The sequence below is a fragment of the Podarcis raffonei genome, chromosome 18 (genome assembly GCF_027172205.1).
Source record: "Podarcis raffonei isolate rPodRaf1 chromosome 18, rPodRaf1.pri, whole genome shotgun sequence".
Lineage (NCBI taxonomy): Eukaryota > Metazoa > Chordata > Lepidosauria > Squamata > Lacertidae > Podarcis > Podarcis raffonei.
This window is the reverse complement of record NC_070619.1, coordinates 13,022,256-13,035,942: the sequence shown is the minus strand read 5'-3', so window position 1 is coordinate 13,035,942 and position 13,687 is coordinate 13,022,256. Positions and strand designations below refer to the sequence as shown.

The 13,687-nt window shown below is 51.8% G+C and overlaps 1 protein-coding gene across 3 annotated transcripts in view; it reads left to right on the top strand.

Moving 5' to 3' along the window:
• The window catches only part of LOC128405772 (cAMP-specific 3',5'-cyclic phosphodiesterase 4C-like), a 50,869-nt gene that overhangs the window by 1,602 nt on the left and 35,580 nt on the right, over positions 1 to 13,687 (top strand). Inside the window, exon 2 of one of the 3 annotated variants that reach the window (XM_053372706.1) lies at positions 7,572 to 7,789. In XM_053372706.1, the coding sequence (XP_053228681.1) occupies positions 7,572 to 7,789 (218 nt within the window). Of the gene's footprint in view, positions 1 to 6,171; positions 7,790 to 10,079; positions 10,300 to 13,687 lie in introns of those variants that run through there. The other 2 variants (XM_053372705.1, XM_053372707.1) reach the window with 2 other exon arrangements.

The following is a 13,687-nucleotide window of genomic DNA, read 5'->3' as shown; positions in this document are numbered from 1 at the left end:
ATTCCTGAGCCAGGTCTCAGGCTCCCCTCTTCATCCCTCAAGGCAGGATTTGGGAGCAGGGAGACAAGGGGGAAGCTTTCCCCCTTTCCACCCAAACTGCAGAGGAAGAGTTGAGGTCCCTGAAAGAGTCAAAATGGCTTCAGGACTGTCTTCCTGTCCTGTTTCAGGCATGTGGTTTATACAATTATGTCTGTGTCTGCCTGGTACGTTTATGAACATTTATTTTACACCTTAGACCTCATAATTCTCATAACATTAGTTATGCTTCTCAAGTAGCCCTTGAGCATCACCTGAGTCGCAGCATCACTTTGGCTTGGCGCTTGCTGGTCATTTTCTGACAGGAAATTTCCCTCCTTTTAATCAAATAACTCTAGTACTTTATTAAAGTGGTTGTTCTGTGTCTCTGGGTACGTTTCTGGGTGGGTTTTCACTTCGTATCACGGCGCTGCCACCAATTAATATGGGCACAACAGCCCTTTTCCCCTTGGCGCTCTTGGGCCCATTCTCTCACTTAAAAATGGAGCACCCGCCTCACAGAACACAACTTCTGTTCAACTTTATGTTTTTCTTTCTCTGCTTCAACTTTAGCCACTTCCAATCTTAGTCTCCTCATCTCTCATTCAGTCTGAGGATTTTCCTCAGATGCAGCAGCTCTGCACTGGGTCATCCCAAGTCTCTGGCTTGGCGCTTGCTGGTCATTTTCTGACAGGAAATTTTCCTCATTTTAATCAAATAACTCCAGTACTTTATGAAACTGGTTGTTCTGTGTCTCTGGGTACGTTTCTGGGTGGGTTTTCACTTCGTATCACGGCACTGCCACCAATTAATATTAATACCTTAGACCTTATAATTCTCATAACATTAGTTATGCTTCTTAAGTAGTCCTTAAGCATCACCTGAGTTGCAGCATCGCTCAGCCGGCACAAAAAGAGTTTGTTCTCTTTCATTTTTAGTGCAGGTTGCAGAACTTTCCCGCCTGGCATTTTCCCTCCCTTTCGCTGCTTTTTGCCTCCGCAAAATGGCAGCAGTTCTCAATTCAGATTCTAGAGTTTCCCGCCTTCCTCCCTTTCACAGTGGCTACCTGGCTGCCTTTCTGGGAGTCTGTGGCCCAGAGAAGCCAAAACCGCTTTTCCCGCCCCTGCTCGGTTTTATTTTCCTCAAGGATGTCCAAAAGAAAAAAGGAACATAGATAGTGTTATTACTAAGACGGAGAAAACTTTTGCTCAGTTTCCAAATGAGAGAGCAGCATTAGAAGATACGGGTCAAGTTGCAAAGGCTTGGGAATAGTGTGACGGCCCTTTTCCCCTTGGCGCTGTTGGGCTGTTCTCTCGCTTAAAAATGGAGCGCCCGCCTCACAGAACACAACTTCTGTTCAACTTTATATTTTTCTCTCTCTGCTTCAACTTTGGCCAGTTCCAATCTTAGTCTCCTCATCTCTCATTCAGCCTGAGGATTTTCCTCAGATGCAGCAGCTCTGCACTGGGTCATCCTGAGTCTCTGGCTTGGCGCTTGCTGGTCATTTTCTGACAGGAAATTTTCCTCCTTTTAATCAAATAACTCTAGTACTTTATGAAACTGGTTCTTCTGTGTCTCTGGGTACGTTTCTGTGTGGGATTTCACTTTGTATCATGGCACTACCACCAATGAATATGCAACGGCCTCTCACTTCAAAACAGAGCACCCACTTCCACAAATTCCCTCAGATTCCCTCAGATTATCTTGTAGGGACTTGCGTGAGGTAAAACAATTAGGAGTCTCCGGCAGGATTTGTTCAAATGAGCAAGAACAGTTTTATTTGACAAGGAAGTCTATGACCGGGGGGATGAAAATTAGGAGACTTCAGCTGACAATGTTATTTCACTTCGTTGTTTTGCACTTAATCCTTTGGCTCTGAACAAGGTGGTCCTTTCTGTCAGTTACTCCTGAGGGACTTCCAAGTTTGGGAGGCTTCTCTTTCTAGAAGAATCTCTCCCCTCCGGACTGGAAGGAGACCCAAGGAGACGCTCTCTTTCCACCTTCTTTTCCTCCTGTTTCCGCCTCAGCCTCCCAGTTAATTCCTGGCCTGATTACTCTTATAGGTGTTATGAGAATTGTAAGGTCTGAGATATAAAATACAGTGGTGCCTCTGATTAAGAACTTAATTCATTCCATTCTTAACCTGAAACTGTTCTTAACCTGAAGCACCACTTTAGCTAATGGAGTCTCCCGCTGCCACTGGCGCGCAATTTCTGTTGTCATCCTGAGGTAAAGTTCTTAACCTGAAGTATTACTGGGTTAGCGGAGTCTGTAACCCGAAGCGTTTGTAACCCGAGGTGCCACTGTAAATGTACCAGGCAAACACATACACAAATATATAAGCCGCATGTCTGAAACAGTACAGGAAAAAAGTCCTGAAACCATTTTTTTGTCTCTCCCAAATTGACCTCAAATGTTTCTTATTCTTATCTTAAATGTGCCCTGAAGGCAGGATTTGTGAGCAAAGAGACAATGGAGAGGTTTTTTTCCTTCCCTCCCTCCTTGCAGAGAAACATTTGGTCCGTTGGGGAGAGTCAAAATGGATTCAGGACTGTCTTCCTGTACTGTTTCAGACATGGCATTTATATAGTTCTGTAGGTGTTTGCCTTGTAAATTTATGAACACCAAATTTATATATCAGAGACCTTAAATTCTTATAACAAGGGGAAGGAATTATGGCTCTGCTTTTCGTCCTGTTGGAAGAATTCCCGGTAGGATAGGCGGCTCAGTTGAATTTAGCAGCTGCGGCAGCCAGAGAGGAAGGGCCTCCAGGCTTCAAAAACCCTCGTGCAAATCTTTCCACCAGGCGAGAGCGGCCCCAATCCCAGGAATGGCTTTGACTGGCCGGCTGAACCAGGAGAGGGGAGCCGAGGGGGCTCAGACCCTCGGGGAGTTAGGGGTTTCCCTTGCATGTGAAGACAGGACAAGGCCCTCTGTCTGGTTCCTTGTAACCTCACTTCTTGGAGGGAAACCCAGAGATGGACCCGGGTGTCCGGGGTGGAGATGCTCCTTCAGGTCTACTGGGCCATTTAGGGCTTTCAGGGTCAGCACCAACACTTTGAATTGTGCTCGGAAACGTACCGGGAGCCAGTGTAGGTCTTTCAAGACCGGGGTTATATGGTCTTGGCAGCCGCTCCCAGTCCCCAGTCTAGCTGCCACATTTTGGATTAGTTGCAGTTTCTGGGTCACCTTCCAAGGCAGCCCCACGGAGAGCACATGGCAGTAGTTCAGGCATGTCCAAAGTCCGCTTTGGGGGCCTAATCCAGCCTGCCGTTTGGTTTAATCCAGCCTCTGTGGCAGGTAAAATCCTAAAGAAACCTTAACAACTTCAATCCTAAAAGAAGCTCAGCAACTCCAACCCTGAAAAAAAGCTCAACAACTTTTGGGTAAAATCCTAAAAAAAGCTCTTCACTTCATCCAATCTGGCCACTGCAGTAATCCAAGCGGGAGATAGCCGGGGGTGGGTGTTCAGTGGTCAAGAAGGCAATTTCTGCCTGTGCCGTGGGGGGAAGTGAGGGGCAGGTGGGGCTCGTCCCCCCGGGAAAGGAGAAAAGTAGAAGAAGAGGAGTTTGGATTTGATATCCCACTTTATCACTACCCAAAGGAGTCTCAAAGCGGCTCATAATCTCCTTTCCCTGTGAGTTGAGTGGGGCTGAGAGACTTCAAAGAAGTGTGACTAGTCCAAGGTCACCCAGCAGCTGCATGTGGAGGAGCGGAGACTCGAACCCGGTTCCCCAGATTACGAGTCCACCGCTCTTAACCACTACACCACACTGGCTCTCAGGAGCCCATCTGGGAGAAGGGAAACTCTGACCCTAAACCTAAATCTTTGGGGGGAGAAAAGCCTCTGCAAATCCTGAGCAGAGTCTTCCTCCTCCTGCCCTCAGTCACGGCAGGCAGGCCCTGGCTTGCCCTCCGGGTGCTGGGCAATGGGTGCCCCTTCTTGCCGGGTTCCTTGGCAACGGGTCACGCTTCTTGGCCTCTTTGTCAGTTAGCGGCAGAGGACCGGTGAAGAAAACAAGCAGGAATTCCCCCTCGTTCTGGGCTCTTCTTGGCCTCTTAGCGTGCCAGCTGCAGTGCCCACCAGGGCTGGCAGGTCCTGGGCTCACAGATTCTGCTCATGCAATGCCAAGCAGGCAACGATGCCCACCTCCGGGTCCAAATGTGCTTTTTTTGAATACACACTTCAAAGGGTTGGGGCTGATTTAGGAGCATATCCAGCCCGGACACCGGGGTCCCTCTCCCAAGGGCCTTTCTGGCGAACCTTCAGTGTGAGAAGCGAGGTTACAGGGAACCAGGCAGAGGGCCTTCTTGGTGTGGCGCCCGCCCTATGGAATGCCCTCCCATCAGATGTCAAGGAAACAAACAACTATCTGACTTTTAGAAGACATCTGAAGGCAGATTCCCTGTTTAGGGAAGTTTTTAACGTTTGAGGTTTTCTTCTGCTTTTAAATATTATGTTGGGAGCCGCCCAGAATGGCTGGGGAAACCCAGCCAGATGGGCGGGGTATAAAAAACAAATTATTATTATTATTATTATTATTATTATTATTATTATTATTCGGCAGGCTTTGCAAAGCTCTTTTTTTTAAAGACACCCTGATTGATTCTTGTTCTCTCTGCTGGTTTTAAATGTTCTCCTGTTTGGGATTTGCCTTTAATTTTACTTTATACAGTATAACTGGTTTTTTCTAGCTGTGGTGCTTCACTGGCCTAGAGATGGTACAGGCCTTAAGCGATATATTGTATTAATTATAATAACAGTTTGACTGTGGGGCACACTCCCTCAAGGGGGTGGACGTTCTCCTTCACTGGATGGTTTCTAGCAGAGGTCAGATGGCCACCTGACAGGGACTGGACTAGATGGCCCCTGGGGTTCCCTTCCAGCCCAATGGTTCTGCAAAACAGCCAAGCTGCTTGGGAAAGCAAGCTTGAAAAGCGGGGAATAAACACCTAAAATAAAGACGCAGCGGTTAAACAAAATGTCTCCCGTTCCCCGGGCTGACGCTTGGCCCAAATCTCTTAACGTGTGCCTGGATTTTGGGGAGGAGGATTTGAACCCGCAACCCGCTTCCTCCAGCTCCCTTCCACCCTTCTTGGAGGCCAGGTCTGGCAGGTGCTCTCAGGCGGAAATGATTGGCAGGCGAGCCGTGAGAGAGAGAGTGGCCGTGCCTGCCCGTAAGTGGCAATTAACCCTCCTGCAGCGCTAATTGGCACCCCAGGGCAACCGCTTGTTGGCGAGGAATCAGAAAAGCAGGTGCTCCCTCTGTGCGTGTTTGTTCCTTAGCTGAGCCTTTTCCCAGGCGCAGAGGGGGAGTTTGGCTGATAAACTCCCACAAGAAGAGGTCAGCTTCCGGTTTAAAGGAGCACTAAGAACCACAAGGACTATGAGCTTGTTTTCTTTTGAAGGGGAAGTCCAGAGCTTTGCATGTAGAAGCTCCCAGGGTTCAATCCCCAGTATCTCCAGTCCCCAAACCCTGGATTGCTGCTGCCACACTGAGCTAGAGGGGCCAAATCATAGTTGGAAAGGGCCCTTTGGGTCATCTAGTCCAACCCCCTGCAACACGGGACTATGCAGCTGCCCCTAACGGGGACTGAACCTGCAACCTTGGCGTTCTCAGCATGCTCTAACCAACTGTGCTGTCCAGACTGACTGTTGGGCACCTTCCTCTCTGTTTTATTTGGCATCATGAGGACTGACACCTTGCTTCGCCTTCAGAGGAAGAAGAAGATCTTACTGCTTTTGTTCCCCCTTCCTTTCCTTTTTCTAAAATGGCTCGCGTTGCTTTTTCTTTGGAGCGATGTCATATGGAAGCAATAATAAATATAGAGGCAAGGGGATGAATTTTTAAAGCCTTTGCTGGAGGCTAATGCTTGCAGTTAATGGATGCTGTCCATAGATGGAGCTAGGAGATGGATCGAACTCGGCGCCTCTTCAATCAACCCTCCCGCCCTCTCCCTCCCTCCCGCCCTCCCTAAGAGTCATCCTCGAAAAGTCTTTCCAGGGTGACGGTGATCCAGTAGTCATAAGGACATCCAAAGACCACCACCACCTCCTCCTCCTCCTCCTCCTCCTCCTTCTTCTTTCCCTCGTAGCCAAGTAAGATTGTCTTCCATAAACCCAGTTTTAACAGTGAGTCCATGACTGTGGAGGCCAATTCTGGATCTCCACGTCCTTCCACAGTGGGGACATTGGTTTCCAGGCGGGAGTTGATCATGGTGAGGGTTTGCCAAGCGTGCCTTCCTCTTAGCACGTTTCTCCCTCGCGCCCTGAGTTCAAGTGTCTTCAAAGCCCAGGACACCTTTGGTAAAGGCTGTTCTCCAACTGGAGCGCTTGCAGGCCAGTGTTTCCCAATTGTCAGTGTTTATACTACATTTTTTTTTAGATTTGCCTTGAGAGAGTCTTTAAACCTCTTTTGTTGACCACCAGCATTATGCTTTCCATTTTAAAGTTTGGAATAGAGGAGTTGCTTTGGAAAACAATAGTCAGGCATCCGCACAACATGACCAGTCCAGCGAAGTTGATGTTGAAGAATCATCGCTTTGACACTGGGGATCTTTGCTTCTTCTAGTAAACTGGCATTAGTTCGCCTGTCTTCCCAAGTGATATGTACAATTTTTCGCTCCCCCCCAGCCTGTCAGGTCCTTTACATATATTGCCACTCCCTTCCCATTTTCTTGTTTGATCTATTCCTTTTGAATAGTTTATACTCCTCCATTTCTACATTTCAGTCATGAGTCTCATCCCACTAGGCTTCAGTTACCCCTGTTAAGTCGTATTTATCATCCTGTATTAAGAACTCCAATTCTTCTCGCTTGTTCCCCATACTCTGTGCATTAGTATAGAGTATAGTATAGAGACAACTGAAACCACAGAATCACAGGACTGTAGAGTTGGAAGGGACCTTGAGGGCCATCTAGTCCAATCCCCTGCAGTGCAGAAATCCTGCCCCACAGCTGTTCCTGGGTGAGGTCAAGTATAATCTGGGGCAGGAAGAACCAGATCTGCAAATATAGGATGGGGGACACGTGGCTTACTAGCAGGACATGTAAAAAGGATTTAGGGGTCTTGGTGGACCACAAGCTGAATATGTCAACTGAGTGATGCAGCAGCAAAAAAAGCGAATGTTATTCTAGGCAGCCACATGCACTGACCCAGAAGTCATTCCCTCCAGCTGCTTCCTCCTTGTAGTTTCCTACCCCTTAGCAGGTTTCTGCAGCACTGCTGCAGCTTCCAACGATCGTATTTAATCCAGCCCTTTGTTGAGGACTAGAATCTTACTTTTTTTAGTTTAGTCCCTTATGCCTTTTATTCAGAGCTGTAGTGTGTCATTCCAGCTTGGCTTCCTGTTTCGGATAGCAGGGCAAACAAGCAACAGCATTCCCTTGTGGTCCATCCCTTCATAGCTGGTGTTTACAGGTAGACTGCCTCTGAACCTGGGGGCTCTCTTTATTTTAGAAAGATGGGCAATGTGGCAGCTGGGCGAGGAAAGGGCGCCTCCCCAAATGGTCTGAGCACACTGCTGACCCCCCTCTCTTTTCTCCCCCCACCCCAGAGATCCCGAGAGCAGCTGGACTTGGGCCCTGGCATCGGAGCTCTCCCAGGAAACGCAGTCAAGCGCCGTTTCTCAGGGACGCTGTTGCTTCCGCCCCTCGTCTCCCGGCATGTGGCAGGCGGTGACCTCAGCCGTGCCCCGGAGCCAGAACACGGCAGGGTTGTTTTCACCATCGAGGAGACCGCCCCGGCCAGCACCGAAGGCACCAGCCTTATGAGGTAAGAGGCAGAGTTTTTCTCTGATGGTGTTGAGAAGGAAAGACCCAGGGCATGGTGTGGACTGTCAAATCTGCACGGTTTTTGGTGGCCTCTAAGCCTGCGCAGAGTGCCTTCCTCTGAGAAGTTAGGAGCTAAGAACTGCCTCTCGCCTCTCTCTTTTTGGATAGAGTCTCCATTTCGTGCCAAGATCAAACTTGCACAGCCAGCATCCTCTGGGGTGGAGAGGGGGGTGTGGCAGGGAGAGTCCCTCGAGGGCCAGATAGCAAGCCTTGGGGGGCCACATCTGGCCTCTCCCCCAGCCTGGGGCTCACAGGCCCTGCAGCTCTTAGATAGGAGAGGAAAGAAAAGATGAGGAGGATTGCCAATTTCCTTTCCCTGCTCAGGCTCCTGTGCGTTTTTCACAGCTCTGTAGCAGGCATAAATCTAGGGACCCGCCCCCCCTATTTGCCTTGGCGATAAAAGTGATTTGGACGGCAACATTTCTGCCTGCGAGTCCCCCTTCCCCGCATCATCCACCAGAGGCAGGAGGAAGAATTGGAGCAGTCAAACCACTTTATTGCTCATCTCGGTAATAATTAAGCTGTTGCAGAAATTGACTGGCTGATTGATTGAATTTCCTTTGCTTTTCCACTGCAAGGCACAAAAGCGGCTTCTGTGGGAAGGAGGAGGGGTGGGCGGGCAATCTTTTCGGGCAGATTAAATTTCAATTCTGGTTTAGAGATGTGCTTGCGTAGAAAGTTTCCTGCCTGGTTGCGAGTTCAATTTCTGGCAGCATCTCTGGGTAGGGTAGACAGACACCCCCACCCCCCCGCCTGAAACTCTGGAGAGCTGCTGCTTCCCCTCAGTGTAGCCAGTGCTGAGCTAAGTCTGATTCTGTATGAAACAGCTCCCTATTAAAATCAGAACACTGAGGACTAGCATCTTGCTTTATCGTTAGGGGAAGGAACATAGCCAAGTTCCTGTATGGCTCAATCCTAGATGGCATCTCTATATGGGGCCGGGAAAAAGGACTCCTCTCTCACACACCCTGGAGAGCTGCTGCCAGCCTGTGCAGGCATCATTTGGCTTGGTGCGCCAAAGGCCTGGCTTAGCATCAAGGTAGTTTCTGTTGGTCTTTTCACAGCGTCTCCCCACCTCCCCTTTACGCGCCATCCGTCAAAGGGAAGGAGCTGCTGGAGGGCGTTTCGATCGCTGCTTTTTCATTTCTGCCGGTTGCAAAAATAGTTTAGGGGTGTTTGTGTGCGTATTAACATTTATTTCTCCCCCAGTTTGGACGGGGACAGCTCCCAAAGGAATAAACCAGCCGCGCCTGCCTTTGCCTGGCATTTCTGGGTGGTGGTTTAAATGAGAAGGGGCTGGTGGCGCAGCTAAGGGTGACTCAGCTGGCAGCAGCAGGGGCTCCCCAAAAAAGGGAAGCAGGTGAGCGGCAAGGCTGGCACTCTTGCCGGCAGAGGGGGCACCATGGAATTGCAGAGTTGGAAGTAGTCCAGATCCCTGAGTCTCCCAGCTCTGAATCCGACACTCTAACCACTACACAACATGGTCTCGCCAGCCACTCTATGACACCCCGCTAGCACCCATCACAACCTGCTCCCTGCAGTGGGAGGAGAGGCACCCCAGAAGTAGCTGGCGCTGTTCCTTGCACCCGCCCAACCCCTTGGACAACCCACACGCGAAAAGCACGCAGGACTCCTGGGTTCTCTTTAAGGCCAGGTGACCCACTTAGGGGGTTCAGAGCACGGGGGCCGCCCTAAGGTTGCTTCTGAGGGGCCATGAGGCCGCTTTTGACACTCCGGATTCCTCGGGGCTGCGGCATGTTATTCCTGCATAGATGTCCTTCAGGGTCTCTTCCAGCTCTACGATTCTAGGATTCTATGTTCCTGCATAAAAGAAGAGCCTGCTGGGAGCCAAGCATGTGCAGAGCGCGCCCCTTCTCGCCGCCTCTGGCCTGAGCCCTCCGTCTCCTTTCCCGGACAGAGAGGGCGCCTCTGGTCTGACCACTGGGTGAGCCGCTTTTGGGGGGGCGGGGAGGGGAGGGCTGTCAGCAGCGCGGCTCCCTCCCTCCCTCTCTGCCTCCCTCGCCCGGCTAATGAGCTCCACATAGATCTGGCCCGGAGCGCGCTGTCAGCGCCGGTTCTATATAAGGGAGAGCGCGGGCCGGCGAGGCGGCGTCGGCGTCTGGAGCGCGCGGGGAGAAGCCGGGCTGCCCGGAGAAAGTTTGCCGCCTGGAGCTCCTTCCGCCTCCCGCCTCGGCGCCGCTTGGCTCCGGCCCCTCGCCTTCAGCACCGCGCCATGGCGGACAGCAGCACCTCCCGGCGCGCCCTGGAGCTGAGCCGCCAAGGCGCCGGGCTCGCCAAGCCGCCCAAGCACCTGTGGCGCCAGCCGCGCACCCACATCCGCATCAAGCAGCGCTTCCACTCCGACACCGAGCGGGACCGCCAGGCCCGCGCCTCCCTCCGGCCGGCCCTCCAGAACCCCAGGATGTCCTGGCCCTCCTCGCTCCACCGCCGGTAAGAGCCTCCCTTCCGAGACCAGAACCGAAGTGTAGAGTTGGAAGGGACCCACAGAGGCATCTAGTCCAGCCCCCTCCAGCTGGACTGCTGAGCAACCACACCTGGGGAAGGAGTGTTGGCGGGTTTGGGGTGGGAGATGGGTGTTAATTTGCCCACGAGGCCCCTGCGCTCTCTTATGCTGGAGGAAGGCGCAGGAGCCGCGTGCGTAACCATCCCTTTTCTTTCCCGCCCTCCGGAGACCTCGGTATCCTCTGAGGCTCCAAAGATGCGCCCTCGGGGTGGGTCGCGGAGAGGGGGCGTTGGGGGGGTCTGGAGGGGCGAGAGAGGACTTCTCCTTTGCGGGAAGCACCTTGTGGAGAGGCAGGGCGCAGCAACAGGCAAGCAGAGCGCATCCTGAATTTGGAGAGGTTTCGGAGAAGGAGCTTCTTGCGCCCTGAGGCTCTCGGGATGACGGCTCTTCGGGGTGGCTGGGCGGGGGAGAGAAACGTGGCTGCTTATTTTTTTGGGGGGGGGGTCCGTCTCCCAAGGCGAGGCGTGGGGGGCCCCTCTAAGAACCTGTGTGAGCTCTGGCGCTCCACGGACGCATCGCCTCTCCTCTCTGAAGCTGCCCTTTGCGCTGAGTAGGGAATGGGGGGCCCCCTACATTTGGTGCGTTTCTTTGGGGGTGGGGATCTCGCACTATAGGAGAAGCTTCGGAGCTGCGCGCATCCCGCATTGGAGAGGGTCTCTGCGCGCGCGCCCTGGATTTAGAATTGGGGAGAGCACAGAAACCACGAATCAATTAAGAGTTGAGGGCGGCGTCATGTTCCTCCTCGGCTCAAACGCGCTGCGTGTTGGGGTTTTTTTTTTTTTTGCGGGTGGTGGTTTTTCTGTTGGCGACCCTCTGCGCTGGTCCAGTGAGGGGTGGTAGGGGCTGTTCTGGAGATTTGAGGGCTCCCTAATTTTGGAGAGACCGGGAGGTGCGGGGCGTGGTCAGCAGAGCTTCTAGCGGGTGTCTGAGAAGGGTCTTTGTGGTGGGTGCGGTCCGGGGGTGGACCAGGGGGGCGCCTGGCCAGGGGTGGTCTCTGTCGCCGGGCAACCCCCTCTCCATGGATATCTGACCCAAATGGGCATTTTCGGCCCCTAAAGGAAGTTCGCTCGTCCTCGTTTCATCCTCCCCGCTCTAAGCAGGCCGGGGGGGGGGGGGAGATCTCCGTGGCAGAGCATCTTAAGAGCCACGGAGCTGTTGCCCTCAAAACGAGGCAATCTTCTAGTTCTCGTGATTCTGGCTTCAGCAGCCAGCCGTTTCATACCCAGCCAGACCACTGGTCCGGCTGGTAGCTCTCATCCCTGTCTGGAGATTCAGCCTGGGAATCTTGCGGGTGGTGCAAAACAGGCGTTTCATTGCTGAGCTATAGCAAGATCCTAGTCCTCGTGGTGCGGAATAGTTCCACCCTCCATGGGACAGCCACTGCCTCTCAGCCTAACCTTGCGGGGGGGGGGGTTGTGGGGATTAAATGAGGAGTGGGAGATGTCTAGATGTATTGCTGGATAAGTGTTTAATGGTTCTTGTATTGGTAGAAAAACCAATAAAAAGGTTTTTAAAAAAAAAAAAAAAAGAGGCATGGGAGGAGAACCATGAGCTCCTTGGAGGAAACGGTGGGGTAGAAACACAGCAATATAAGACAAATTCATGGTCCTGCACCTCTTTGCCCCTGACCAGCGACTGTGTTGGGGTGACTGAGAGTTAGGAGCATCGGAAGAGCAGATCATCTGTTCATCTAGCTTAGTGTTGTCTACTCTGACCGGCAGCAGCTCTTGTCAGACAGGGAGTCTTTTCCTGGTCCTGCCTGGAGACACCAAGGATTGAACCCTGGGACCTTTTGCGTGCAAATGAAGTGCTCTACCCACTGAGCGTGCTTCTGCCCACACCTCCCTGTGACTTGGCCGCCTCCGTGCCCCGAAGGGAGGGCCTGGGAAGTCCGAGATGAGCTGCCCTCCTTTTATTCTCTTTCCGCTCATTTCCTCCAGGTCCTCCAGGTGCAATTTGCCAGCCTGGATGTTCCAATCCGACCGGGAAAGAGAAAGTAAAAGAGAATAATGAGGTTGGTTTCTGCAGCGGTTTTTGTGCGGAAGAGAACAAAGCCAGCCTCTCTCTCTCCCTCGTCTTCTTTTGCCAAATGGAATTGTCTGTGCAGGGATGGGGAAATAGGAGAAGCAGGAGATGGTTCAGAAATGACTGCATTTATATGACTCAGAATAAGGCAGCTTCTCATATCTCCGTTTCAACCAGAACCTTCATTCAGGAGCCTTAGAAAAAAGAAGCCTCCAGAGGCAGGGGCAGTCTACCTGCTTTGTGCTCTCTCTCTTTTGCACAGAGTTAAGGGAACATTGCAGCCGCCTGGGCTGCTATGGCAGCAAGTCGCTGTCCTCTTAAAGTGGGGCAGAAAGTGTCTCCCTTTTTTGGGGGGTGATGGGTGCAGACTTCTGGGTTTCACGAGCGAAGGCCTCATGCAGAGCCATGGAAACCCTATGAGGTTCTGTCAGGAACTGGTCTGTTTGCCGATCAATCTGCCCCGCCGCTATTTTTTCACCCCCGCATTGCCACGTTCCTCCTCCTGTTCGCCGCCATCTGTGCCACCGGCGACATTTGCCTGCCAAGAACCCAGTCCTCAAGGCGCTTCTGTTGAACCCTGACTTGCAGCTGCTCTTAGCTGGGTCCCGAGTGCTTCCTCGCTGCGTACCCAGAAGGCCAAGTCCCCTCACCCCACCCAATGTCTCCTCCCCCCCCTCAATTTTTTTTATTAATTTTCACAAAATTATAAATGAACAAAACACACAAACAAACATAAATCATAACCTTATTTAAAATCACACTTATTAACATTGTTAAGTGGCTTCCTCACTTCCCCTTGGTTGAATTTCCATGCATATCCTCATAACGGCTTTCCAAATCCCAACGTCTTCTTTTGGCTCCGGCGATGCCACAGATGGCAGCACATTCCGTGTTTTATTTTTGGGAATAAAACCTTCAGCCCTGGATTGAGAGGCCCAGCGTGTGGCGTTCCTTTTCCAAGTGTCATTTTGGAAAGAGTTTGCCCTGTGGCACTCAGGAAAGGGCAGAGACTAGCATGCTGGTTGAATCCTTTCTTTCTTTCATCCGAAACCTCTCTTTTGGCCTCTGTCTTTTTTCCCTGTGTGGATTAAAGCTGAGCTCAGTGGAGCCTCCCCTGGGCAGGGCTGCTAACCACCAAAAATCAGATGTCACGGACACACAGACACACACAAAGGGAATCAGATGGCCTTGATCCAGCATGCCTCTGCTCGTGTCGTCTGGGGAAACTGGGTTTAACCACTGGGCACTCCCACCAACAGCACTCTCTTGCCAAAGAGGGTGCCTGTTGTG